Source organism: Meriones unguiculatus, chromosome 5 (genome assembly GCF_030254825.1).
Source record: "Meriones unguiculatus strain TT.TT164.6M chromosome 5, Bangor_MerUng_6.1, whole genome shotgun sequence".
Taxonomy (NCBI): domain Eukaryota; kingdom Metazoa; phylum Chordata; class Mammalia; order Rodentia; family Muridae; genus Meriones; species Meriones unguiculatus.
In genome coordinates, this window is record NC_083353.1 from 44,667,979 (window position 1) to 44,692,941 (window position 24,963).

Below are 24,963 nucleotides of genomic sequence, written 5' to 3' on the forward strand. Positions count from 1 at the left end.
GACAAGTAAGACATTGCTTTTGCCTCAGGAAACCTCAAATAGGAAACAGTAGGAAAAGAAATATTTTCTTGACACATGACAATTGTAATGTGGGAGAAAGCTTCTATCTGGATGGGGCACATAAGTGTCGGAACAATGGAGAGAGTGGGCATCCCTTCTGGGCAATTTGAGATGAAGGCAATCTTAAGGGGTATAAGGCAGAGCTGTGAAATAAACATCTTTCTAAGGAGAGTGGAGCTGCCATTGTCTGCAGCTGATGAGCAAGGCTAGACTGGTGTTAAGGAATCTTCTTGCTGTTCTCCCCTCACAGTTGCTACCTGCTTCTTTCAGTCTTAAAATGAACAAAATCAACAAACTGTCAGGTAACACCATGGTAAGAAACACCATTTATGCTGGAGCTGGGATTGGGCTCTCAGGCAACAGCTTCCTTCTTCTCTTCCACATCCTCATGTTTATTCCTGGGCAGAGGCCCAGACTCACTGATCTTCCCATCAGTCTCTTGGCCCTAATCCACATACTGATGCTGCTAGTCGTTAGTTTAGTAACTACAGACATTTTTATGCCAGGGAAGAGATGGAGTGATTCCACATGCAAATTTGTTATGTTCTTGTACAGGTCTTTTAGGAGCCTCTCTTGTTTTGCCACTAGCCTGCTCAGCATTCTCCAGGCCATCACCCTCAGTCCCAGCAGTTTCCGTCTAGCAAAATTCAAATATAAATCTCCACACCACATGCTAGGTTGCCTTCTTTTCCTGAGTATCTTTTATTCATCCATTAGCATTCCCCTTATAACATACATAACTGCAACGCCTAATCTGACCTCACCTTGTTTTACATGCCTCAGTCAATCTTGCTGTGCTGTGCCCATGAGCTACTCTGTCCATCACACATTTTTTATATTGTTGACCTCCAGGGATGTCATCTTTGTAGGTCTTATGACCCTCTCCAGTGGGTACATGGTGACTTTCCTATGCAGACATAAGAACCAGTCCCAGCTTCTCCACAGTGCCAGCCTTTCCCTCAGACCATCTGCAGAACAAAGAGCCACACGGACCATCCTGTGCCTCATGAATTTCTTTATGGTTATGTACACCTTGGACAGCGTCATCTCCTACCTAAGAAGTATAGATGATGATCTGATTTTGTTTTGTGTCCATATTCTCACAGCCCATGGTGATGCCACAGCCAGCCCTTTTTTGGTTCTCAGTACTGAAAAGCACATAACTAACATTTTTAGATCCATGTATGGCAAGATGGTAAACATCATATTACTCAGGTATAGGTAAGATTCCTTAAGATGAGCCAGTACACTGGCATTAGAGCTATGAATTGTAATGTAGTTTACATGAGCCTCAGGTTAAATGAAATTACAGAGTTGTCTTTTTGTTGTTGTTAAACCTATTTCTTATGAGATGTGTGGATGCTGTGTGGATGCTACACATAAAAGACAAACCACATGTCAGATACATAAGTCTTTTGTACTTCCCAGTGTGTCTTTTGGGGAGACATAAAGTGACTCTCTTGTTAGGGTCTGGATTATCCACAGCAATTTATAATACGTGACAACTTATGATAGTCTTCATTTATTCAAATCCCTCAGCTATCTCTGTTTTGCCAAACGAGGTTTGTAAATAGTTATTATTATAATTATCAAGTATCCAGAAATGTTCAAATCACTTAGCATACACACACACACACACACACACTCAGAGTGAGAGACAGAGACAGAGAGAGACAGAGACAAAGACAGACATAGAATCTATGTATAAAACGCAGTCCTGATGATGGATAAACAGAGTTCAGCTTTTCTGCACTGGACTGTTATTCCAGCTTTAAAAGAGGAGATTCTGCACATGGTCCCACACAGATTGGCATGAAGCAACTGTACTGACTGCAATGAGAGTCTAGGCAGAACGAATTCTGTGTGGACTACTTGGATCAGGAAGAGCTTGGAAGCTTTCTAGGAGTGGAAACAAAAGCAGACTCTCATCCTCAGCTGAGGAGAGATGGCCATGGGCGACGTGCTGGGTGGAGGCAGATTGTAAAAATGTAATCAATGAAAGCAGTATGCTGAAGATGGGAAATTCTTGTGTTGTGTGTGCTTTACCAAAATAACAATGTGTTCAGTTACCTTAACCAAGCAATGAAGTATATTTTCCCTGAAATAATAAAGTGAAAAATGAGGATGGAGAGATGGTTCAGGAGTTAAGAACACTGGCTGTCCTTGCAGAGGACCAAAGTTCAATTCCCAGCCTCTAGATGAAGGCTCACAACTGTTAGTAACTCCAGTTCAAGAGGATCTCATGGTTTCTGATCCTGCAGGCACCAGGCATGCATTCATGCACACAAAATAAAAATAAATAAAACTACTAAAGCAAAATACAATTTTAAAAATGAAAACAATTGTCAAAATATGATTTTTCAAATTTTAAAACATGACAGATTTTCTTGAACAATGAGGGTTTTCTCAGAGTCCTCATCTTTTTAAAAATTCTTTATTCATTACACTTTATTTATTTTGTATCCCCCCATGTGGGTCCTTCCCTCCTCCTTTCCCAATCCCCATAGTCCTCATCTTAATCTCAGGTCCTCAGAGCAAGCAGAGAAGTCCACCTGTAAGACCTGGAGTCTCACTGCTCAGGATCTCAGGATCTCGCCTTTCCCAGGAACTCTCACAGACCACAGCTCGATGCCAAAGCAAGAGGTTTTATTGCTATCGAGATAGGGTCGCCCCTCCAGAGACAGGAGACGACCCTGAACATGCATAGCACAGGGTTCTTATACCTGAAAATCAGATCACTCTGCTCTATAGTTTACAGCTGGTTGTAGATAGTTTACAGCTGGTTGCTTCTCAGAACACTTCACCCCTCCCTTCAAGAGCTCCCTGCACCTGGCTTCAATACAAATAATCACAGTTGTTTCTCATTCCAAGGTGGCCCCTCACACCTTTGAGATCCAGGTTGCATCCCAGCCTGTGTTCAGCCTTTGAGCAATCTTCAGGCCTGCCAGCCTTGGCTACAGTGAAGTAAGGCCAGCCTGGGCTATATTATAACCTTCCCCAAAAGCAAGAGAATTTAATTTGAAAAAGCTCTCAGCCTCCTCTCAGCTCCAGTGCTATTGTAATGCCAAGTTAATGGGAACCTCAGAGACGAAACAATGCAATATCAAGAGAGCTTTATTAAGAGAACACTCAAACTCGGAAAGCAAGTCTCACTGATGCAGCAGTAGAGAAGTGGGACCTTGAGCCCTAAGTGAGCAGGGTTTTTAAAGGGAAAGTCTGTGATCAGGGGGTTTCCATGAGAAAAGCAGGAGGTCACATGTTTCTAGAACAGCAAATGGGGTCCTATGCCTTGACATTACAGGATTAGGTAAAAGTTAGAGGGCTGAGGAGACCTCTGAATCACAATTGCCTAAGGCATATGCCTCTCTGAGGCACAATTGCCTAAGACTTATGATCACAATGGCTATTCTTTTAATCTATATGTGAAACATGGGGAGAATTTTCCCACATGATTCTCATCCAATTCTCATTGATTATTGCCAGGGAGATTGTCTCTATTTTCTATGAAGTATTTATTCTGTGATATTTCCTGAAAGCTGTTGCTAGGAGAGTTAACTTTGTTTTCTGCCAGGTGCACATTTTGTGATATTTCCAGGTACCTGAATTCAGCTTCAGGTTAAGATGGCTCTTTATTTCAAAAAATGGAGTTATACTCAGGCTAAGCATATCCAGGCTAACTTAAATTCTTTATTTTTCCCTTGCAATCCTTCCCTTGCAGAAGGATTTTCTTTTCTGGTCAAATTTGTTGGATGTTCTGTAGGCCTCATGTATTCTTATTGGCTTCTCCTTTAACTTGGGGAAATTTTCTTCCATGATTTTGTTGAAAATATTTTCTGGTCCTTGGAGAAGGGAGTCTTCTTTTTCCTCTATTCCTATTATTCTTAGGTTTTGTCTTTTCATATTATCTTCGATTTCTTGGACGGTCTGTGTCAAGAATTTTTTGGATTTAATATTTTCTTTGACAGATACATCGATTTCTTCCATTTTATCTTCTACACCTGAGATTCTTTCTTCCATCTCTTGTAGTCTGTTGTTTATGCTTATCTCTGTAGTTCCTGTTTTCTTCCCTAAATTCTTCCTCTCCATTATTTCCTCCATTTGAGTTTTCTTTAATTTTTCCAGTTCTATCTTCAGGTCTTGATTTGTTTTGTTTACTCCCTTCACCTGTCTGATTGTATTTTCCTCTTTTTCTTTTAGTTCCTTCAACTCTGTTTCTTTTACTTCTTTCAATGATTTAATTATTTCTTCTCTAAAGGCTGCAAACTGTTTGGCTGCATCTTCCCATATTTTTTCATGGATGGGCATAATCTGCTTGTCTTTAACTTCCTCCCTTTCTTTATGGATAGCCATGATCTGTTTGGTTTTATCTTCCTATAATTCTTTTCGTATTTTATTTGTTTCCTCTATTATTCTCTTCATCAGCATAGATGTAAGGTCATCTTGATTTTCTATTATGGTGGGTTGTCCAGGGCTGCTTGCCCATGGATGGCTGGGTTCTGGAGATGCCATATTGCTCTGTCTTTTGTTTGGTTGAGCTTTTACGCTGACCTCTACCCATTGGGCTGTATTAGGTGTTGGCTGTTAGTTTCTGTGCTTTCTGGAGTCCTGATGTAGGGAGAAACCCCTTTGGCCTGAAGATGATTTTCCTGAAGGAGTCCTCCTCTGCTTTTTGGTTATGGTCACTGTATGGCCAGTGTTTCTCAGGAATTGCCACTGCTCACCTCAGGTGTATAGCCCTGAGTAGTAGCTGAGGTTTTTGTTGGGCAGGGGAGCTCTCCTCTTACCCATATAAGTGCTCAAGACAGCTGCCCCACTGCTGGGTTTCCGTTATAAATTTAGTGAGCTGCTGCTATTGTTACAGTTTTCTAGGTACAGTCCTCTTGAAGAACCTGCTGATTCCCTAGCTGTGGGGTTTTCTCTCAACAGGGAAACTCAGTCTGTTATCCTGGGGCACACAGTTCTGTCCGGGTAAGTAAGAGGGGCGCCCAGCAAGTCTCTGGGCCAGAGGCTGAGTGCTCCACTCAGGGCCTGGAGAATGTGCACCTGGGTTGATTTGGCACCTCAGGGCACCGCTTTGGTCTGGAGGCTGGGTGCCTCAGTCTGGTCCAGAAGCTGTGTGTCCCTTTCTGGGATGCCGGCTGCAGGCACTGCTCTGGTCTGGACACTGTGGGTGCAGCCCTTTTGAAAGACTGTTATGCCAAGTTCACGGGACCCTCAGAGACCACCAGGAGACGACGTGATGCAATTGCAAGAGAGCTTTATTACGAGAGCGATCGAAACTCGGGACCCAAGTCTCACTGGCGCAGCAGTAGAGAAGTGGGACCCCGAGCTCTGAGTGAACAGGATTTTTAAAGGGAAAGTCTGTGAGCAGGGGGTTTCCATGGCAGCAAGGAGGGGGGCACAAGCCTTGGCGTTACAGAATTGGGTGAAGTTTAGCAGGGCGGGGTGACCTTTTCTGAGGCATATAATCACAATGGCTAAGGCATATAATCACAATGGCTATTTTTCTAAACCATATCTGAAACATTGGGGAGAATTTTCCCACCCGATTTTTAACCGATTCCCATTGATTATTGCCAGAGAGTTTGTCTCTATTTTCTATGAAGCATTTATTCTATTATATTTCCTGCAGGCTGTTGCTAGGAAAGTTAACTTTGTTTTCTGCCAGGTGTACACTCTGTGATATTTCCTGGTACCTGAATTCAGTTCCCAGTCAAAATCTTTATTTCAAAATGGAGTTATATTCTGGCTAAATTAAACTCTTCAGGACCAGGTTTCCTACAGTTTTGTCAGTCTACCTAGGGGAAACTGGTTGATCCTTGGCACAGTATCTGAGGGCTGCTGTAATGGCTCTCTGGCTTTTGTAGGTCTGAGGATGCATCTGTGTGCCCCAGTGCCCTAGGGGTACTCAATAATGGTGGCTGAGCACAACACTCCTGCCTGCAGTAGAAAGCTAGAGCCTAGAGCCTGCGTGAATCCAGAAAGTCTTTTGGTGCTGGGTGTCCTGAGAGTTAGACCTGATGATCCCCCCACTGGGGGTTTCCTCCTGCCAGGGACACCCAGGCTTTGCTTTGGGGACTGCCATTCTGTCTGGGGTGGCGGTGAGTAGAACCCACCAGCACAGATGCCCGCCCGTGGCTCTGCTTTTCTGGCCTTTGGGAGCCTGGGCGTCTGCCTAAAGTGGGTAATTTTCCCGAGACCTTTTCCGGGTGGTGGTATCAGCTGAGTGCTCTGAGATCAGTCCAGCCGTTTCCCTCCCTGTGGGTTTGCACCCAATGGTGAAACTGAGTCTCTGGTGCCCTGGGGCCCACAGTTCGATCTGAGGCGGCGAATCAGGTGAGCAGGCAGGGCTCTATGCAGGCGCCTGGGTCCCCGGCTCTGGCTCTGGCTGGCTCCAGGGGAGCCCGTGGAACCTGAGTCTTTTCCAGGGGATGTTTGGGTGACCTAAGGTCGGTCCCAATCGTTTCCTGCTCCGTGGGGTTATCTCTCGACTGGAAAATCCAGTCTGTGATGTTGTGGGCCCACAGTTCAGTCTGGGACAGTGACCAGATCACGCTAGAGTGTAGCTCTGGGCTGGTGACCAAGCACCTGGCGGAACCAGGGTCTCTTCTGTGGTTTACCCGGGTGAGTTAAAGCTGATTGAACCCCCCCACCGTGGGGTATCCTCTCATCTGAGGAACACAGTCACGTGTGTTTTATGGCCGCGAGTTCTGCTTGCTGGTCACTGTGCCGATCCTGCTGTGCTGCTGTTCAGAATGAGAGTCCTCCCAGCGCCGCCATCTTGGCCGCCCCTACAATTTTCTTAATTGGTTCAAATCATATGGCTTGGTTTCACTTGGTAAAACTAACAAAATAAATGCCAAAGTCTTTTGTCTTCCCCCAAAGGACTGAGAAATTGTTTCAAGTTCTCTGTTAGAATGCCCACTGTCATTGTCTAAAATACCTGATAAACTTTAAAATATTTCATAACCTGAAACATAACTTTTTAAAACTCGTTTTTGCAATATCAAAATAAGGTACCCTTTTAGAAATGAAGTCACAAAATACAACCATAATTTTAAAAGTCAAAACCAGATTTTATCAATGCAAACAATTCAGTACTTTTAAAATCAATACCAACTATATTATTTTGATGTTGGCTGCCAGTAAGAAAAGTTCTTGTAATCAAACACATGGAGGTGCAGTTTTAATATTTTATATGAATGTAGTTTTAAACATTATTATTTTTATAAACCTGGTTTTTAATACAGGACCGAAATTATGTAAAGTCTTAATACATTTAATAATCAATAATCAGACATCAAAATATATATAGAACATAGTAAACTTATATATTTAAAACAAACAGACAAAACTATAAAACTAATTTTTACTCCCTTTAGCATTAATTTCAAGGGAGGAATATCTTGCTCCCTGTTGAATACTATTTTATGACCATGGAGGCTTGCAAGTTTCTTACCTGAGAAGCTGCTGTGGACACTTTAAGAGCCTCTTGTAGGGAAAGTAATCATCAGTATGGCCTTCATCTGTGGTTTCGACTCCTGTAGTGTCTGGGACATTTTTGTGCATTTCTGATATAATATGTCCGCACTCATCTATGGCAGACAAAACTTTAAAAAGCTGCTGAAATCATCCCAGGTGGGCTGGTGGGTGAAAAGAACAGTTTCAATGAGATCAATCAAATCCCTAGAATTGTCAGAGAACTTGGATTCTGAGTTCTCCAGTCATCTGGTTCCCGAGGGAGAGGCTGCCAAGGGGCTCTGAGTTTTTGGTGCTGGGCCAGAACCTGGATAAAGGGCTGGAGCTAGCTGAGGAGTGGGAGGAGGAGGGGTTGGAAAAATTATTTCCATGGTTGTCTCATCCTGAAAAATAGAGTAAAGGGGCTGTGAGGGTGCCAGGGAAGTGGCCTCTGGTTTTGTAGAGTCTCTGGAGGGAGGATTATTAGTGGGGGTCAGAAAGGGCTTAATCCATGGAGGTGGATGAATCATTAGGTCTTTCCAGACTACAATATATGGAAATTGGTCTGGGTGCCCACATTTTTGCTGAAAAATACCATTTTCCACTGCAAGGATGGTGGGAAGGTGGAAAGTTTCTTCTGGTGGCCAGCCCACATTAAAGGTGGGCCATTCTGAGCTGCAAAAAGTCATCATTTTTCCTCTCCTAACATCAACTGAAAGACCGTGAATTCTAGTCTTAACTTCTCCAAAATGTGTCAGAACCAAGTCAAGGGGTTTGGAAGTATTCTGTCCCATATCATCAGCCAGTCTTTTCATCAAGAGAATTCAGGATAACGCAAAAGAAGTAAGGAGAGCAATTTCAAAAAATAGTAAATCACACATACACAAAAAAGAACCAGCCATCCCAGACAAAAAACAAACTAAAGGTAACAACTCACAACCTATACCTGGGCTCATATCTAAAATCACTAAAGCAAGAAGAGCTATGGCTTCAAAGGCAACTGCAAGACCACAAGCAATTAATCACAAAAATACAAAAGTAACTCCTGCCACAACACCAAGAAAAAGAAAATTAATCCTACACAGAAACAAAGTAAAACCAAAAACCTGGCATTTCCTGTACTTCTCTGCCACAGAAGTGCCAGAAAGGCTATGAAAACCAATCCTCACTCTGGTTTCCCTATCCCAAGATTTCCAGGGAGGCAAAAACTTACAAGGCCAAAAATGTCTTTTTGACCCCTGAGGCCCTGGACCTCAACAGGTCTCTTTTGTCCACTTTTAGGCACCTCTACATCACATTGAGGCTTTTCAAATCAATGAACAGAAACAAACACATAAAGCAGGCAGACAACACAAAAGACATTTACCCATGGGGTTAAGTTCTCTGGGTTGGGAGTCCTAGAGGTCCTGAGGTACCTTGGACCAGACCCCAAATGTAATGCCAGGTTCAGAAGATCCTCAGAGCCTTTAGGAGACAACTCGATACAATAGCCAGAGAGCTTTATTAAGAGAGCAATTAAACTCGAGACCGAGTCTCACTGTTGCAGCAGTAGAGAAGTGGGACCTGAAGCCCTGAGTGAGCAAGGTTTTTTAGGGAAAGTCTGTGATCAGGGAGTTTTCATGACAGCAAACAGGGAAGCACATGTTTCTATGACAGCAAACGGGGGGCATATGCCTTGATGTTACAGGATTAGGTAAAAGTTAGATGGGTGAGGTGACCTTTTCTGAATCACAATTACTTAAGGTATATGTCTCTCTGAGGCACAATTGCCTAAGACATATGATCACAATGGCTGTTCTTTTAATCTATATCTGAAACATTGGGGAGAATTTTCCCACCAGATTATCAACCAATTTCCGTTGATTATTGCCAGGGAGATTGTCTCTAATTTCTATGAAGTATTTATTCTATGATATTTCCTAGAGATGGTGCTGGGAGAGTTAACTTTGTTTTCGGCCAGGTGCACATTTTGTGATATTTCCTGGTACCTGAATTCAGCTCCCAGTCAAGATGGCTCTTTATTTTATAATGGAGTTATTCTCAGGCTAACTATACCCAGGCTAACTTAAACTCTTCACTATGACTTGCTAGGTGGTGTTTATTATGAAGTTAAACTGTGAAACTCAGTATAAATCACACATAAAAGTCACCCAGCTGAAGGGGAATTTTAATCTAGAAACCTGGCTACTCTGGCAGGAGATCACCTGCGAAGACCTAGTTCTGTGCGATCTGGCTGAAATACAGACACACTGTTAGTACACACTCTTTTTTTTTAAACTTTTATTAATTATACTTTATCCACTTTGTAACCCCCCCATGAGCCCCACCCTCCTCCCCTCCTAATTCCACATTCCCTCCCCCTTCTTCATGCATGCACCTCCTCAAATCCACTGATAGGGGAGGTCCCCCTCTCCTTCCTTCTGATCTTACTTTATCAGATCTCATCAGGAGTGGGTGCATTGTCATCTTCTCTGGCCTGGTAAGGCTACTCCCCCCTCAGGAGAAGGTGATCAAAGAGCAGGCCAATCAGTTCATGTTAGAGACAGTCCCTCAAATGATTACTATGGAACCCATTTGGACACTGAACTGCCATGGGCTACATCTGTGCAGTTGTTCTAGTTTATCTCCTTGCATGGTACTTGGTTGGAATATGAGTATCTGAAAAGACACCTCTGTTCAAATTCTCTGGTTCTGTTGCTCTCCTTGTGGAGCTTCTGTCCTCTCCACATCTTACTATTTTCCACTTCTTTCATAAGATTCCATGCTTTCTGCCCAACTGTTAGCCATAAGTCTTAGCATCTGCTTTGATAGTCTGCAGGGCAGAGCCTTTCATAGGCCCTCTGTGGCAGACTCCTAACTTGTTTCCTGTTTCCTTCTTCTTCTGATGTCAATTCTCTTTGCCTTTTAGGATGGGGATTGAGCATTTTAGTCAGAATCCTCCCTCCTGATTAGCTTCTTTATATGTACAGATTTTAGTAGGTTTATCCTATATTATATGTCAATATAAATGAGTATATACCCTGTGTGTCTTTCTGCTTCTGGGACAGATCATTCAGGATGATCCTTTCCAGTTCCCACCATTTAACTGCAAATTTCATAATTTCCTTATTTTTCATTGCTGAGTAATATTCCATTGTGTAGATGTACCACAATTTTGGTATCCATTCTTCAGTTGAGGGACATCTGGGTTATTTCCAGCTTCTGGCTGTTACAAATAAAGGTGCTAAAAACATGATTGAGCATATGTTCTTATTGTATACTTGATCCTCTTTTGGATATATGCCTAGGAGTGCTATGGCTGGATATGAGGAAGCACTATTTCTGTTTGTCTGATAAAGCACCAGATGGATTTCCAGAGTGTGTGTACAAGTCTACATTCCCACCAACAGTGGAGGAGGTTTGCCTTTCTTCTGAACCCATCCAGAATGTGTTTTCACTTGAGTTTTTAATCATGGCCATTCTGATAGATGTAATTTGAAATCTCAGGGTCATTTTGATTTGCATTCTGCTGATGGGTAATGAGGTTGAGCATTTCTATAAGAGTTTCTCTGCCATTCAATATTCCTCTACAGAGAATTCTGTTTAGCTCTGTTCCCCATTCTTTAATTGGATTACTTGGTTTGTTGCTTTTCATCTTTTTTAGTTCTTTATATATACTGGATATTAGCCATCTGTCAGGTAAAGAGTTGGTGAAGATTCTTTCCCAATCCGTAGGCAGTCATTTTGTTTTGATGACAGTGTCCTTTCCTTTACAGAAGCTTTTCAGTTTCATGAGGTCCCATTTATTGATTGTTGCTCTTAGAGCCCGTGTTGTTGGTGTTCTGTTCAGGAAATTGTCTCCTCTATTAATGATTTCTAGGGTCTTCCCCACTTTTTCTTCTAACCGATTTAATGTGTCTCATTTCATGTTGAGGTCTTTGATCCACTTGGACTTTAATTTTGTGCTGGGTGATAAGTACAAATCTATTGCATTTTTCTACATGAAAACATCCACTTAAACCAGCACCATATGTTGAAGATGCTATCTTTTTTCCATTGTATGCTTTTGTCATCTTTGTCAAAGATCAGTTGTCCATAAGTGCCTGGGATTATTTCTGAGTCTTCAGTTTTGTTCCCTTGATCCACCATTGTGTTTCTATGCCAGTACCATGCAGTTTTTCTAACTGTTGCTCTATAGTACAGATTGAGATCAGGGATGGAGATACCTCCAGAAGATCTTTTATTGTAGAGGATTTTTTTTAGCAATTCTGCGTTCCTTGTTATTCCATATGAAGTTGAGAATTTTTCTTTCAAGATCTGTAAAGAATTGTGTTGGTAATTTGATGGGAATTGCATTGAATCTGTAGATGGCTTTTGGTAAGATGGCCATTTTTACTATGTTAATCCTGCCAAGCCATGAGCATGGGAGATCTTTCCATTCTCTGATGTCTTCTTCTAATTCTTTCTTCAGAGACATGAAATTTTTTTCATACAGATCTTTGACTTGCTTGGTTAGGGTTACACCAAGGTACTTTATGTCATTTGTGGCTAATGTGAAGGGTGTTGTTTCCATAATTTCTTTCTCAGCCCTTTTTTCTTTTGTATACATGAGGGCTACTGATTTTTTTGAGTTAATTTTGTATATGGCCACTTTGCTGAAGGTGTTTATCAGCTATAGGAGTTCCCTGGTAGAATTTCGGGGGTCACTCAGGTATACTATCATATCATCTGCAAATAGTGATACTTTGAGTTCTTCTTTTCCAATTTGTATTCCCTTGATCTCCTTCAACTGTCTTATTGCTCTATCAAGGACTTCCAAAACTATGTTAAAGAGATATGACGGAGAGTGGACAGCCTTGCCTTGTCCCTGATTTCAGTGGGATTGCTTTAAGTTTCTCTCTGTTTAGCTTGATGTTGGCTCTAGGCTTACTGTATATTGCATTTACTATGTTTAGATATGTGCCTTGTATCTCTGATTCTCTCCAATACTTTAAATATGAATGGATGTTGAATTTTGTCAAATGACTTTTAAGCATCTAAGGAGGTTATATGTGTTTTTTTTTCTTTCAGTTTGTTATTTTGGTCTATCACATTGATGGATTTCCGTATATTGGACCACCCCTGCATACCTGGGATGAAGCCTACTTGGTCATAGTGGATGATATCTTTGATGTGTTCTCGTATTCAGTTTGCAAGTATCTTGTTGAGTATTTTTGCATCAATGTTCATAATGGAGATTGGCCTGAAATTCTCTCTTTTTTGGGGGGTCTTTGTGAGGTTTAGGTACCAAGGCGACTGTGGCTTCATAGAATGAGTTGGGTAGTGTTCTTTCTGTTTCTATTTTGTGGAACAGTTTGAAGAGAACTGGAGTTAACTCTTCTTTGAAGGTCTGGTAGAATTCTGTGCTGAAACCATCTGGTCCTGGGCTTTTTTTTGGATGAGAAACTCTCAATGACAGCTTCTATATCCTTGGTATATATGGGACTAATTAATTGATTTACCTGGTCTTGATTCAGCTTTGGTAATTGGAATTGATCAAGAAAATTATTCATTACATTTAGATTTTCAAATTTTTTGGCATATACACTTTTGAAGTATATAAGTCCTAATGACTGTTTGGATTTCCACAGTGTCTATAGTTATATTTTGCTTTTCATTTCTGATTTTATTGATTTGGATGGTGTCTCTCTGCCTTTTAGTTAGCTTGGCTAAGGGTTTGTCGATCTTGTTGATTTTCACAAAGAACCAGCTCTTGGTTCCATTGATTATTTGAATTGTTTTATTTGTTTCTAATTGATTTATTTCAGCCCTGAGTTTGATTATTTCCAGCCGTCTACTCCTTTTTGGTGTGTCTACTTCTTCCTTTTCTATGATTTGTAGGTGAGACATTAAGTTCTTTGAATGAGTTGTCTTGAATTTCTTCTTGAAGGCACTTAGTCCTACGAATTTCCTCTCAGCACTCCTTTCATTGTGTCGCATAAGTGTGGATATGTTGTGCCTTCATTTTCATTGATTTCTAGGAAGACTTTAATTTCTTTCTTTGTTTCTTTCCTGACCCAGCTGTCATTGAGTATCAAGTTGTTCAGTTTCCATGTGTATGTAGGCTTTTTGCTATTTCTGTTGTTGTTGATGTCCAGCTTTATTCCATGGTGATCAGATAGGATACAAGGGATTATTTCAATCTTCTTGTATCTGTTGAGCCTTGCTTTGTGACCAACTATATGGTCTATTTTGGAGAAGGTTCCATGAGGTGCTGAGAAGAAGGTAAATATTTCGTGTTTGGGTTTAAGGTTCTGTAAGTGTCTGTTAGGTCCATTTGATTCATGACCTCTGTTAGAGACATTGAATTTCATTTCTGTTTTCTTGACCTATCCTTTGTTGAGAGTGGGGTGTTGAAGTCTCCCACTATTAATGTGTGTGGATCTATGTGTGGTTTAATTTTTATCAATGTATCTTTTACAAATATGGGTACCCTTGTATTAGGGGCATAGATATTCAGGATTGTGATGTCTTCCTGGTGGAATTTTCCCTTGATGAGTATGAAGTGTCCTTCCCCATCTCTTTTGATTAATTTTGGAAGAAAGTATATTTTATCAGATATTAGAATGGCTACTCCTGCTTGCGTCTTGGGTCCATTTACTTGGAAAGCAGTCTTCCAGCCCTTTACCCTTAGGTAATGTCTATCTTTGTGACTTAGGTGTCTTTCTTGTATGCAACAGGTTGCTGAATCTTGTTATCGCATCCATTCTGTTAGTGTCTCATTACTGAAGAATTGAGTCCATTGATGTTGAGAGAAATTAATGACCAGTTGCTGTTAGATCCTGTGATGTTGATGTTGGCTGTGGTCATATGTTTGTGTGCTTGGTTGATTTTTGTTTTACTGTAGTGAGGTTAATTATTTCCTGTCTTTTCTTGAAAATAGGTAGGTATCTTGAATTGTATTTTTCCTTCTAGTGTCTTCTGTAATGCTGGATTTGTGTGTAGGTATTGTTGAAAGTTGTATTTGTCATTGAATATCTTGTTTTTTCTGTCTATGAGGATTGAGAGTATTGCTGGTTATAGTAGCCTGGGCTGACATCTGTGCTCTTTTAGATCCTGCATGATATCTGTCCAGGCCCTTCTGGCTTTCATAGTCTCATTTGAGAAGTCAGGTGTGATTCTGATGGGTTTGCCATTATATGTTACTTGGCATTTTCACCTTGCAGCTTTTAATATTTTTTCTTCTTCGGTATACATACTGTTTTGTTTGTTATGTGGCGGGAGGACATTTTTTTCTGGTCTAATTTATTAATTTTTCTGTATGCCTCTTGTATTCTTATTGGCCTCTCTTTTAAGTTGGGGAAATTGCTTCAGTGATTTTGTTGAAAATATTTTCTGGGCCTTTGAGAAGGGAATCTTCTTTTTCCTAGATTCCTATTATTCTTAGGTTTTGTCTTTTTATGTTGTCTTGAATTTCTTGGACGGTGTGTGTCAGAAAGCTCAGAGGAGGAGGTCGTTGCGGACAGAAGACAAATTAAACAGACACCATAGCAAAGCACCCTGGCTATGAGTAAGACCAACTGAGGCTCTCCACCACCAAAACTCAAGGGGAGTGTGAGAAATGCGCATTTCCAGGTCCTCATCAGACTTACAGAGCCAGAGCAACTGCCAACACTTCTGGGAAAGCCAAAGTCAGAACCACTGGTGCAGAGTATGGATGGCTGTCTAATCAGCCATCACCTCTTGGAGGTGGCTGGAAAGGGACATCTGGTTGCTGAGGAGGCTTGACTCACACTGTTCTGGGCCCAGTATTTCCCCAGTACTGCCTGTTGATGGCCACATGGATGGCTTTTCCCTCAGGGAGCTCTGTCTACCTACACACACAGTCCTGCCAACAGAGAGAGGGGTCAACCAACCAAGAGGTGAAGGAGATAACCTGAGTAGGCTTGGAGGCATGAACAGGCCTGACTTGTTGGAGGACCAGTGAGAGTGTAGGCTTGGTCTAGAGTGGGCCTGGGGTTTCCCTACTGCACAGTTAAGAACTGAATTTGATTCTTTCAAACAACCTTTCCATCTCAGAGCCATCATCAAACTCCTAAACCTCCAGCCCTTTGTGGAGAAATACTTGTGAGTCTGGAATAGAAATTGTTTTATGGCTGGGGACAGCCAGACGAGGAAAGAGCTTTCTGTGTAAGCCTGGTAATCTGAGTTCCATCCCTGAAATCCACCTAGAGGCAGGAGGATAAGGCAGATTCCACAAGTTTGTCTTCCAGCCACCACAAGTGCACCATAGCTCATTTGTATGCCTTCCCTCCCACACACACTAACAATCAACACATGATTGATTTGAAAAAAGACAACAAAGAAAATGTCTGGCTGGATTTTGTTACTAAGAGTTCTGGGTAGGCTTGACGGAGCCATGCCTAGTGGTCAGCTGGTGATGGAAGCGATGGTGGAGGAGATGGAGGTGGTAGAAATGATACCAGAAGGGAATGAAGACATAGCAGTGAGACAGAAGAAGAGACCATGGCGGTGGTGGCAGTGCCACAGGTGATAGGAACAGTTGTAGAAGTCGTGGTGAGGATGGGTGACTTGTCCTCAGTGTGGGTGGCAGAATAAGTGAGGAGGGGGTAGGCAACATATAAAAAAAGAGATGAAGGGGCCTGTGGTGGTGAAGCAGTAGAGGTAGAGCGGGCAATAAAGGTGGTGGAGGTGGCAGAATTGAGGCACGAAATGGTCAAGGTGACAGAAAGTGGTAATGATGGAGATGTATACAGGATAGAGATGGCTGTATTTTTCCAGATGGAGATGGAGGTATTTGGTCAAGTTTTGATACCAGTGGTAGGGACTGACCACATGGTAGTCAGGGACAGAGATGGTGGGGATGACAAAATGGTGGGTGGTAAAGTTGGCTAGGATGATGGAGAGGGTATATATGGTAGAATTGGTGGGTTTTATTGAGGTGATGGAGACAGTATGGGTGATGGGCTTGATGCAGATGGTGGAGGTAGTCAAGGTGATGGAGGCCATGAAGATGTGGGAGCTGAAAACAGAGGGGTCAATGGCAGTATCAGAAGTGGCGGGGATGATGGAATTGGTGGAGGGATGGAGATAGTGTAGGTGATAGATGGAGAAGGATGGAAGTAATCAAGTTTACGGCTACGGAGTTGGTGGTAGAGGGGGTAAGGAGACATTTATGTGTGAAATATGTGAAGCTCAGTGAGTGGGTAATTCCTTTCCATATTTGATGCAAAAAGGGAAAATTAACTTTTTCTTTTAGAATAAGCAGTGAAATCCTTATAATACAGTCTCAGCAGAATCAGGGCGGAAAACACATGCTCAGCTACTGCCAGTGTCATTTTGCTCTGGGGTTTGTGGGGTTCAGGGTAGGGGCATAAAAACCTGGATGCTCTACTAAGTCTGACTGAACACTGTTGGATGTGGGATTTGTGAACACAGCCCTAAGACTAGTTGGGAAAACCTCCCAGGATTAAACTGGTTCAGCCAAAGGCAGAGGGTGGTGGCTGTGGAGCAATAGGCTAAGACTATTGAACTCCTTTGGTTTTCCTGATGAGAGAAAATGGATCCCAAAGCCTTTGCAATGGCTTTGCAACCCTCCAGTGTGCAGACCACCATGGTTGCTGTTGGAGCCTTAAGGATTGCATTCTTGCTAAGAATCCTACAATGACTGTGTCCCCATTTTACAGATGGAAAACTGCGGCTTTTTGATGGTCATCGTTTTTTGTTTTTTGTTTTTCAAGACAGGGTTTCTCTGTGTAGCCCTGGCTGTTCTGTCGTTTACTCTGTATACCAGGCTGATCTCAAACTCAGACAGCCACCTTTCTCTGTCTCCCAAGTGAGAGATTAAAGACTTACACCACACACACACACACACACACACACACACACACACACACACACACACAAAAGCCAGGTGATCAAAAGACCATATAGTTCAGTTCAAAAATCGATTCAAAAATCAGAATTGTATGTAATCTTTATGGTATTGGTATATTTCCCTGAATCTTAATATAATTGCTGGCTCTCAATATGTAGAATGAGTTGTTTGGCATATAGAAACTGCTGACTTTATTCCTAATGGTTTAGAATTAACTTTATTATTTATGCAACTGCAAAAGGCTTAACAAAAGTAGAAACCCTCCGTTACATATCACGCGGATTCAGTCTCATACAGGATTTCCAGGTCCATTGGTACAAGCAAATGAGGAAACTGATCAATTACAACACCTCAACATTTCATGAAAGACACAATGTTAAAAGTAAAAGTTAATTTTTTTTCTATAACTTGGGCAACAAGCAAGAAAATAATAAAAAATGTCCCACATGTCCTCTGTATAACCACACTCGACTGCGTGCTGGAAGTAAGCCTGGGGATACGAAAAAAGTGAAATATGGCAGATGGATGTGTTTCATTCTGCAGAATTTGGAAAACAAAGGTATGTACACTGTACCATAGGTGTATAACCAGGATTTCAACGGGCAACTGCTTTAAGTGCTGAAAAGGCTTATTGTGTAATTACACAGTTATTGGAAATAATGGAAATTTTGGGGATACCTTCACAAATTAAGACTAATAATGAACCTAAATATATATCTAGTAAGATGAAGCAATTCTTTCCCTATTATACTATAAATCTTTATACTATAAATGATTTATAAAACTTTATACTATAAATGATTTATAAAATCTTTATGCTATAAATGATTTATAAAACTTAATACTATAAATGTTTTATAAAATCTTTATACTATAGTATAAAATGATTTTTATATAACTTATTATAAAGGATAGTATAAGTATAAATTATATCATTTATACTATATATAGCATCATTTATACTATACTATCATTTATACTATATATAGTATCATTTGTACTACACTATCATTTGAATGATAGTATAATATAAAGGATAGTATAGTATAAATTATACCATTTATACTATATATAGTATCATTTATACTGTACTACCATTTATACTTTACTATCCTTTATAGTATACTAAAGTATAAATGATTTATAAATCACTTATACTATACTATAATTTATACTATACTATAATTTATTGTATACTATAGTATAAATGATTTATAAAACTTTATAGTATAAATTATGTAGAGATCATTTAAATTATCTTTATGCTATAGTGTAAATGATTTATAAATCTTTATAATAATATAAGTTATATAAAGATCATTTTATACTATAGTATAAAGATTTTATAAATCATTTGTAGTATAAAGTTTTATAAATCATTTATAGCATAAAGATTTTATAAATCATTTATAGTATAAAGTTTTATAAAATCATTTATAGTATAAAGATTTATAGTATAATAGGCAAAGAATTGCTTCATCTTACTAGATATATATATAGGTTCATTATCAGTCTTAATTTGTGAATGTATCCCCAAAATTTTCATTATTTTCATTATTTCCAATAACTGTGTAATTTACACAATCAGCCTTTTCAGCACTTAAAGCAGTTGCCCGTTGAAACCCTGGGTATACACCTATGGTATGGTGTACATACGTTTGTTTTCCAAATTGTGCAGGATGAAACATATCCATCTGCCATATTAAATGTCCATCCTATGGGCTTAGAGTTTCTCAAGAGTGTTTCGGTTGTGGAAGTACATTGGGGACATGCTGTTGAAGATAGAAGCTATCTTCAAGGACCTTTGTCCTACATTCAAGTTCAGGGAAGCGCCAGGATGGATGGACCATACATGGTCAATCACACAGACATCTGTGTGTCTCACGATGTGATACTTGTTGCCACAGTCTAGGGAGAAAGAACACAAGAGATGAAGTCTTACCACTGTGATACTAGGATGGAAAGATAAGGCTTCCCAGAACTCTCCCCAAAGGCTGTTGCAAGGCTGATTAACTGTGCAAGAATATGCAAAGGGCAGAGACTTGAAGAAATGGAAGCAGCCTTAAGATCTGTCCAGCTGGTACATACACGAGGTAGGGGCTTGAGGCTGCCATGACACAGGGACACAGTGGGTTGCTCCTCCAAGAGTCTCTAGTTAGACTTGTCAGGACACCTATCACACCCTCACAGTGTGGCATGTGGTGGTGAGTGTGGGATCCAATATGAATGGTCGCCTTGAAGGAACAAGAATAGATATGCAAGAGGTGAGTAACTAGGGCAGAATTGGTATCAAGAGAGGGCACAGCTACCACTGCAGTCACTCCAAGACTGAGTTTTCCAGGCTTTGTTCTGAGTTGGGTCTGAGGACTCAAGCAATGTAACCTGTGATGGGTTTGGCATGTGCGTGGGTGCGGGGCTCTTGCAAAAGGATGGCAGGAGGCTCCTTCTAAAGAATTCCCATCAGGCTGCTTGTAGGCCTCAATTCTCAACCTGGGAACCCATCTTGGGGCAGGTAGGAAAGGCAGACTGGAAACTATAGCACTAGGGAGAGATTAGTTACAAAGGACAGAAGGAAAAGTGAATAAAATGAAGTGAAGTAATGCACTCACCTGGTGCTGAGGGTGGCTCCAAGGACCCTTTCCATTGGAGTCATGTTCTTATATGAGGCGGCCTTTGTCTTAGCAGGTGGCAGGCAGCAGCAGCACAGATGTCTGAGGCCATTCATGATTGTCTTCTTCACCCGCTTCCAGCGTTGACGCTGGTTGTGGGGGGAAGCTGTGCCAGTGTCCTGAGGCTGGCCAGGTGTGATGTTATCCTTGGTCCCTTGCTGAGGGAGAGCTGTGCCAGCTTCCTGAGGCTGGCCAGGTGTGATGTCGTCCTCGGTCTCTTGCTGAGGGAGAGGTGTGCCAGCGTCCTGAGGCTGGCCAGGTATGATGTCGTCCTCGGTCTCTTGCTGAGTGAGACCTGTGCCAGCGTCCAGAGGCTGGCCAGGTGTGATGTCATCCTCGGTCCCTTGCTGAGGGAGAGCTGTGCCAGCTTCCTGAGGCTGGCCAGGTGTGGTGTCATCCTCGGTCTCTTACTGAGGGAGACCTGTGCCAGGGTCCTGAGGCTGGCCAGGTGTGATGTCGTCCTCGGTCTCTTGCTGAGGGAGATCTGTGCCAGCATCCTGGGGCTGTCCAGGTGTGATGTCATCCTCGGTCTCTTGCTGAGGGAGAGCTCTGCCAGCGTCCAGAGGCTGGCCAGGTGTGATGTCATCCTCGGTCCCTTGCTAAGGGAGAGATGTGCCAGCTTCCTGAGGCTGGCCAGGTGTCTTGTCATCCTCGGTCTCTTCCTGATGGAGACCTGTGCCAGCGTCTGGAGGCTGGCCAGGTGTGATGTCATCCTCGGTGTCTTGCTGAGGGAGACCTGTACCAGCGTCCTGAGGCTGGCCAGGTGTGATGTCGTCCTCGGACTCTTGCTGAGGAGAGCTCTGCCAGCTCCCTGAAGCTGGCCAGGTGTGGTGTTTTCCTGGGTCTCTTGCTGAGGGAGAGCTGTGCCAGCATCCTTAGGCTGGCCAGGTGTCGTGTTGTCGCCCTCGTTCTCTTCCTCCTTGGTCTCTTCAGTTATGATGGTATCCTCCTTGATCTCTTTTGTTGTGATGGTATCTCATATGTTGGTGTCTGGTATGATGGTGTTTCCCTCATTCTCTTCCTCCTTGGTTTCTTTAGTCATGGTTTCCTCCTTGATCTTTTTGTTCGTGATGTTGTCTCTTATGATGGTGTCTGGTATGATGGTGTTTGGTACGATGGGTGTCTGGTATGATGGTGTCCTTCTTGGTCAATTTTAGTGTGATGGTGTGCGGTAGGATGGTTTATTGGGGCAGGTGGGACAGGGAGATTGGAAACTATATCACTATGGGGAGAAGTTTTACTTTGTGGAAAAGATCATATTTCCTGCCAAGAAACAGGGAGTAAAGGACAATCACTACCCAGAGGGCAGTCTGTGATGTTTATGCAGGCTGGGGGAGAGAGCAAGGGATCAGTGTGCAACATAAAGCTTTAGGGCACCTGTGCACCTCAGCCCTTCCCCTCTGAGGAAGACCCAGTGGAAAACCAGCCCCTCCTGCCTGGGATTTTACCTGGACAGATCTGCACTGGGATAGGTCCTGTGCAGAATGCTCCTGTGACCACACTGGCTTCTGGACATCTGGCCTGGCTTCCCCGAGAGGCTTTTCACATCTCATCCAGGCTGATCCCCAACCCATGGCCCACAAGCCATGGAGATGGGGCCTGTCGTCTTTAGGACTTCAAAGCAAAAAGACACAGGTAAGTGACTCTTACTGACTTTGAAGCACACAGAACTTTCTGTGCTTGCCCTGCAGCACCAAAGTGCCCTACTGGTCTCTCAGCAATCTCTGCTGACTTTGCCATGCCCCACCTGCTCCTCTTCCTGCTTTATCAGCATATGTATACAATCTACTTCTTGCTTAACAAGCCTGAGGTCACATTACCGGGATTTCTATGGTATTGGTCTTTCTGAAGTGACAGAGGTTATTAAGATCACAGGTGTGCCACAGTGGGCAAATTATCATTAGTTACAAAGGACAGAAGGAAAAGTGAATAAAATGAAGTGAAGTAATGCACTCACCTGGTGCTGAGGGTGGCTCCAAGGTCCCTTTTCATTGGAGTCATGTTCTTACATGAGGCGGTCTTTGTCTTAGCAGGTGGCAGGCAGCAGCAGCACAGATGTCTGAGGCCGTTCATGATTGTCTTCTTCACCCGCTTCCAGCGTTGACGCCGGTTGCGGGGGGAAGCTGTGCCAGTGTCCTGAGGCTGGCCAGGTGTGATGTCGTCCTCAGTCTCATGCTGAGGGAGACCTGTGCCAGCATCCTGAGGCTGGCCAGGTGTGATGTCGTCCTTGGTCTCTTGCTGAGGGAGAGCTGTGCCAGCATCCTGAGGCTGGCCAGGTACGGTATTGTCCTCGGTCTCTTGCTGAGGGAGAGATGTGCCAGCGTCCTGAGGCTGGCCAGGTGTGATGTCGTCCATGGTCTCTTGCTGAGAGAGAGCTGTGCCAGCTTCCTGAGGCTGGCCAGGTGTGATGTTGTCCTCGGTCTCTTGCTGAGGGAGACCTGTGCCAGCGTCCAGAGGCTGGCCAGGTGTGATGCCATCCTCGGTCCCTTGCTGAGGGAGAGCTGTGCCAGCTTCCTGAGGCTGGCCAGGTGTGATGTCATCCTCGGTCTCTTGCTGAGGGAGACCTGTACCAGCGTCCTGAGGCTGGCCAAGTGTGATGTCGTCCTCGGTCTCTTGCTGAGGGAGACCTGTGCCAGCGTCCTTAGACTGGCCAGGTGTGATGTCGTCCTCAGTCTCATGCTGAGGAAGAGCGGTGCCAGCGTCCTGAGGCTGGCCAGGTGTGATGTCATCCTCGGTCTCTTCCTGAGGGCGTGCTGTGCCAGCGTCCTGAGGCTGGCCAGGTGTGATGTTGTCGTCCTTGGTCTCTTCCTGTGGGGAAGCTATGCCAGCGTCCTGAGGCTGGCCAGCTGTGATGTTGTTCTCCTGGGTCTCTCCCTCCTCGGTCTCTTCCTCCTCCCTCACTTCAGGCATCGTGTCCTCCTTGATGATGTTCACTCTCAGGGCAATGATTGCTTCCTGAGCATCGATGTCTTCCTGTGTTAGAGTCTTTTCCTCTGCGACTATAGTCGACTCTATCTCTATGACTGTTGTCATCTCCGATAAATCCTCAGAGGAGGAGCTTGAGCTGTCCTCTTCCTCCAGGAAACTCCAGGATTCAGATTGGTGACTGTAGGACATGTGGCTCTCTAAGTCACTTGTACCCTCATTCTGGGATGTTCTAGAAGAGTTGGTGTATAGACCCAGAGATGGATGGTCACTATCAGTGTGGCTGTCACGTGATCCAACCTGTGAAAAATAAACATTCATTTCCAGGATGCTGCCCTTGATGGACTTAGCAATAGGACAGCCCAGGTGGAGAGGGTGTGTGTCTGGATGGCAGCATAGGGTGGCAGGCATGCTATGGCATCTGGCAAGTTTCCTGGAATAATGCTCCTCCTCTTTTTCCTGGCCCTTAGATGGCAAGGTAAAGGTATAGGGAACAGGTTCAGCTCTCCTTAGGGATCCAGGATAAGTGTAAGGCTCTGTCAGGCGGAGGACAGTGCCTGGCTGCCTGGGTTTCACAGGATTCACCTGGTTGTGGCCATAGTCTCCCGCAGGTGACTGGTTTTGCAATATAAGATAAGTTGCCATCACCTCATCATATTTTTGGTCTCTCAGGGATTCAATGATTACTTCAGGCTTATAGCCCATGACTCTCATGGTCCCAACAATGCTAGGGCTCGGGGTGCCTGGGAGGCTAGGGGTGGAAGTAGGTGGTGAACGTGCCTCACTGGCCCTGATCATGGGGCGCCTCATGATGTCCTTGATGGTGGGCCTTCTTCTGGGATTGATTATCAGTAATTCCAAGATGACATTGAAAATGTCGATAGAAACATGCTTAGGAATGGTGAAGTTGCCTGAGGTGACCTCGTTCCTCATGCCTGCCACAGATTTGGCTTGGAAAGGGAAGTGCCCAGCCACCATGAGAAAGAGGAGAATCCCTAAACACCACATGTCGATGGGGTAAGCATCGTATTCCCCGGGTGCAAAGAGTTCTGGGGCACAATAGGGCAGAGTGCCACAGAAACCCTGCAGCTTCTGCCCAGGAGTTACTTTCACAGCGAGGCTAAAATCAATCAGCTTGGCATTCCCCCTGCAGTCCATAAGGATGTTGGTGGCTTTTATATCTCTATGGACAACTTGATTGTTATGACAGTAATTCACTGCATGCACCACCTGAGTAAATATCCTTTCAGCCTCGCACTCCGGTAGAGACCCCCGTTCCAGGATCCTCCGCAGCAGCTCTCCCTCTGAGGCATGCTCCATCACCAGGTAGGTGATCTCTTCCGTCTCGATCACGTGAAAAAGTTTGATAATATTGGGGTGGTTCATGGATTTCATAACGCTTATTTCACTGTTAAAAATCGAGTTGTACTTCTTCTTATTTCTAAGGAGTTTTACAGCCACACAGGTCACAGTGGGAACATGGAAGGCGAGTTGCACTTCAGAAAAATGTCCGTGTCCCAGAGTCCTCATCATTCTATAGTCGGTGTTGAAGGGGTCCTCCACAGAGGAGCAGGCCTCCATGTCCTGCTTCAGAGTCAGGCCCTCCTCCTTCATATGGCTAGAGCCAAAAAGTTCAATGAGAAAGTTGACAGACTTAAAATCAGGCCTAGGAGAGTATTTAGAGCTATGAATTCCTACATCCAAAAGACTAGGAAAGGAAGGAAGGAAGAGGTCAGACACATTTCAGACCACCTAACTGGGTACTTAAATGCTTAGATAGACAAGAATGAAGTATGTTCCAAAGCAGTGTAGAGCAAAATATGACAGATTGGTTTGACAGGAATCAACTGCAAACTGGCATAACCAACCAAAGGATTCTAGAAACTAAGAGCCACTGATAAGAAAGGACAGTCATCCCCTGACCCTGAGCTCACCTGTACTGGAAGAGAGCAGGCACGAATAAAATTAGATGCGAGAGAAGTATATAGAACAACA

At 43.2% G+C, this 24,963-nt stretch overlaps 1 protein-coding gene and 1 pseudogene across 1 annotated transcript; one reads left to right on the plus strand and one right to left on the minus strand.

Annotated features, from left to right (window-relative positions):
- Positions 1-337: 337 nt before the first annotated feature.
- LOC132653973 (vomeronasal type-1 receptor 54-like) lies at positions 338-1,285 on the plus strand. Its single transcript, XM_060383293.1, has one exon. The coding sequence runs from the start codon at positions 338-340 to the stop codon at positions 1,283-1,285; it is 948 nt and encodes a 315-aa protein (XP_060239276.1).
- A 22,393-nt stretch (positions 1,286-23,678) lies between these two features.
- LOC132653974 (sperm motility kinase-like) lies at positions 23,679-24,582 on the minus strand (annotated as a pseudogene).
- Positions 24,583-24,963: the final 381 nt, after the last annotated feature.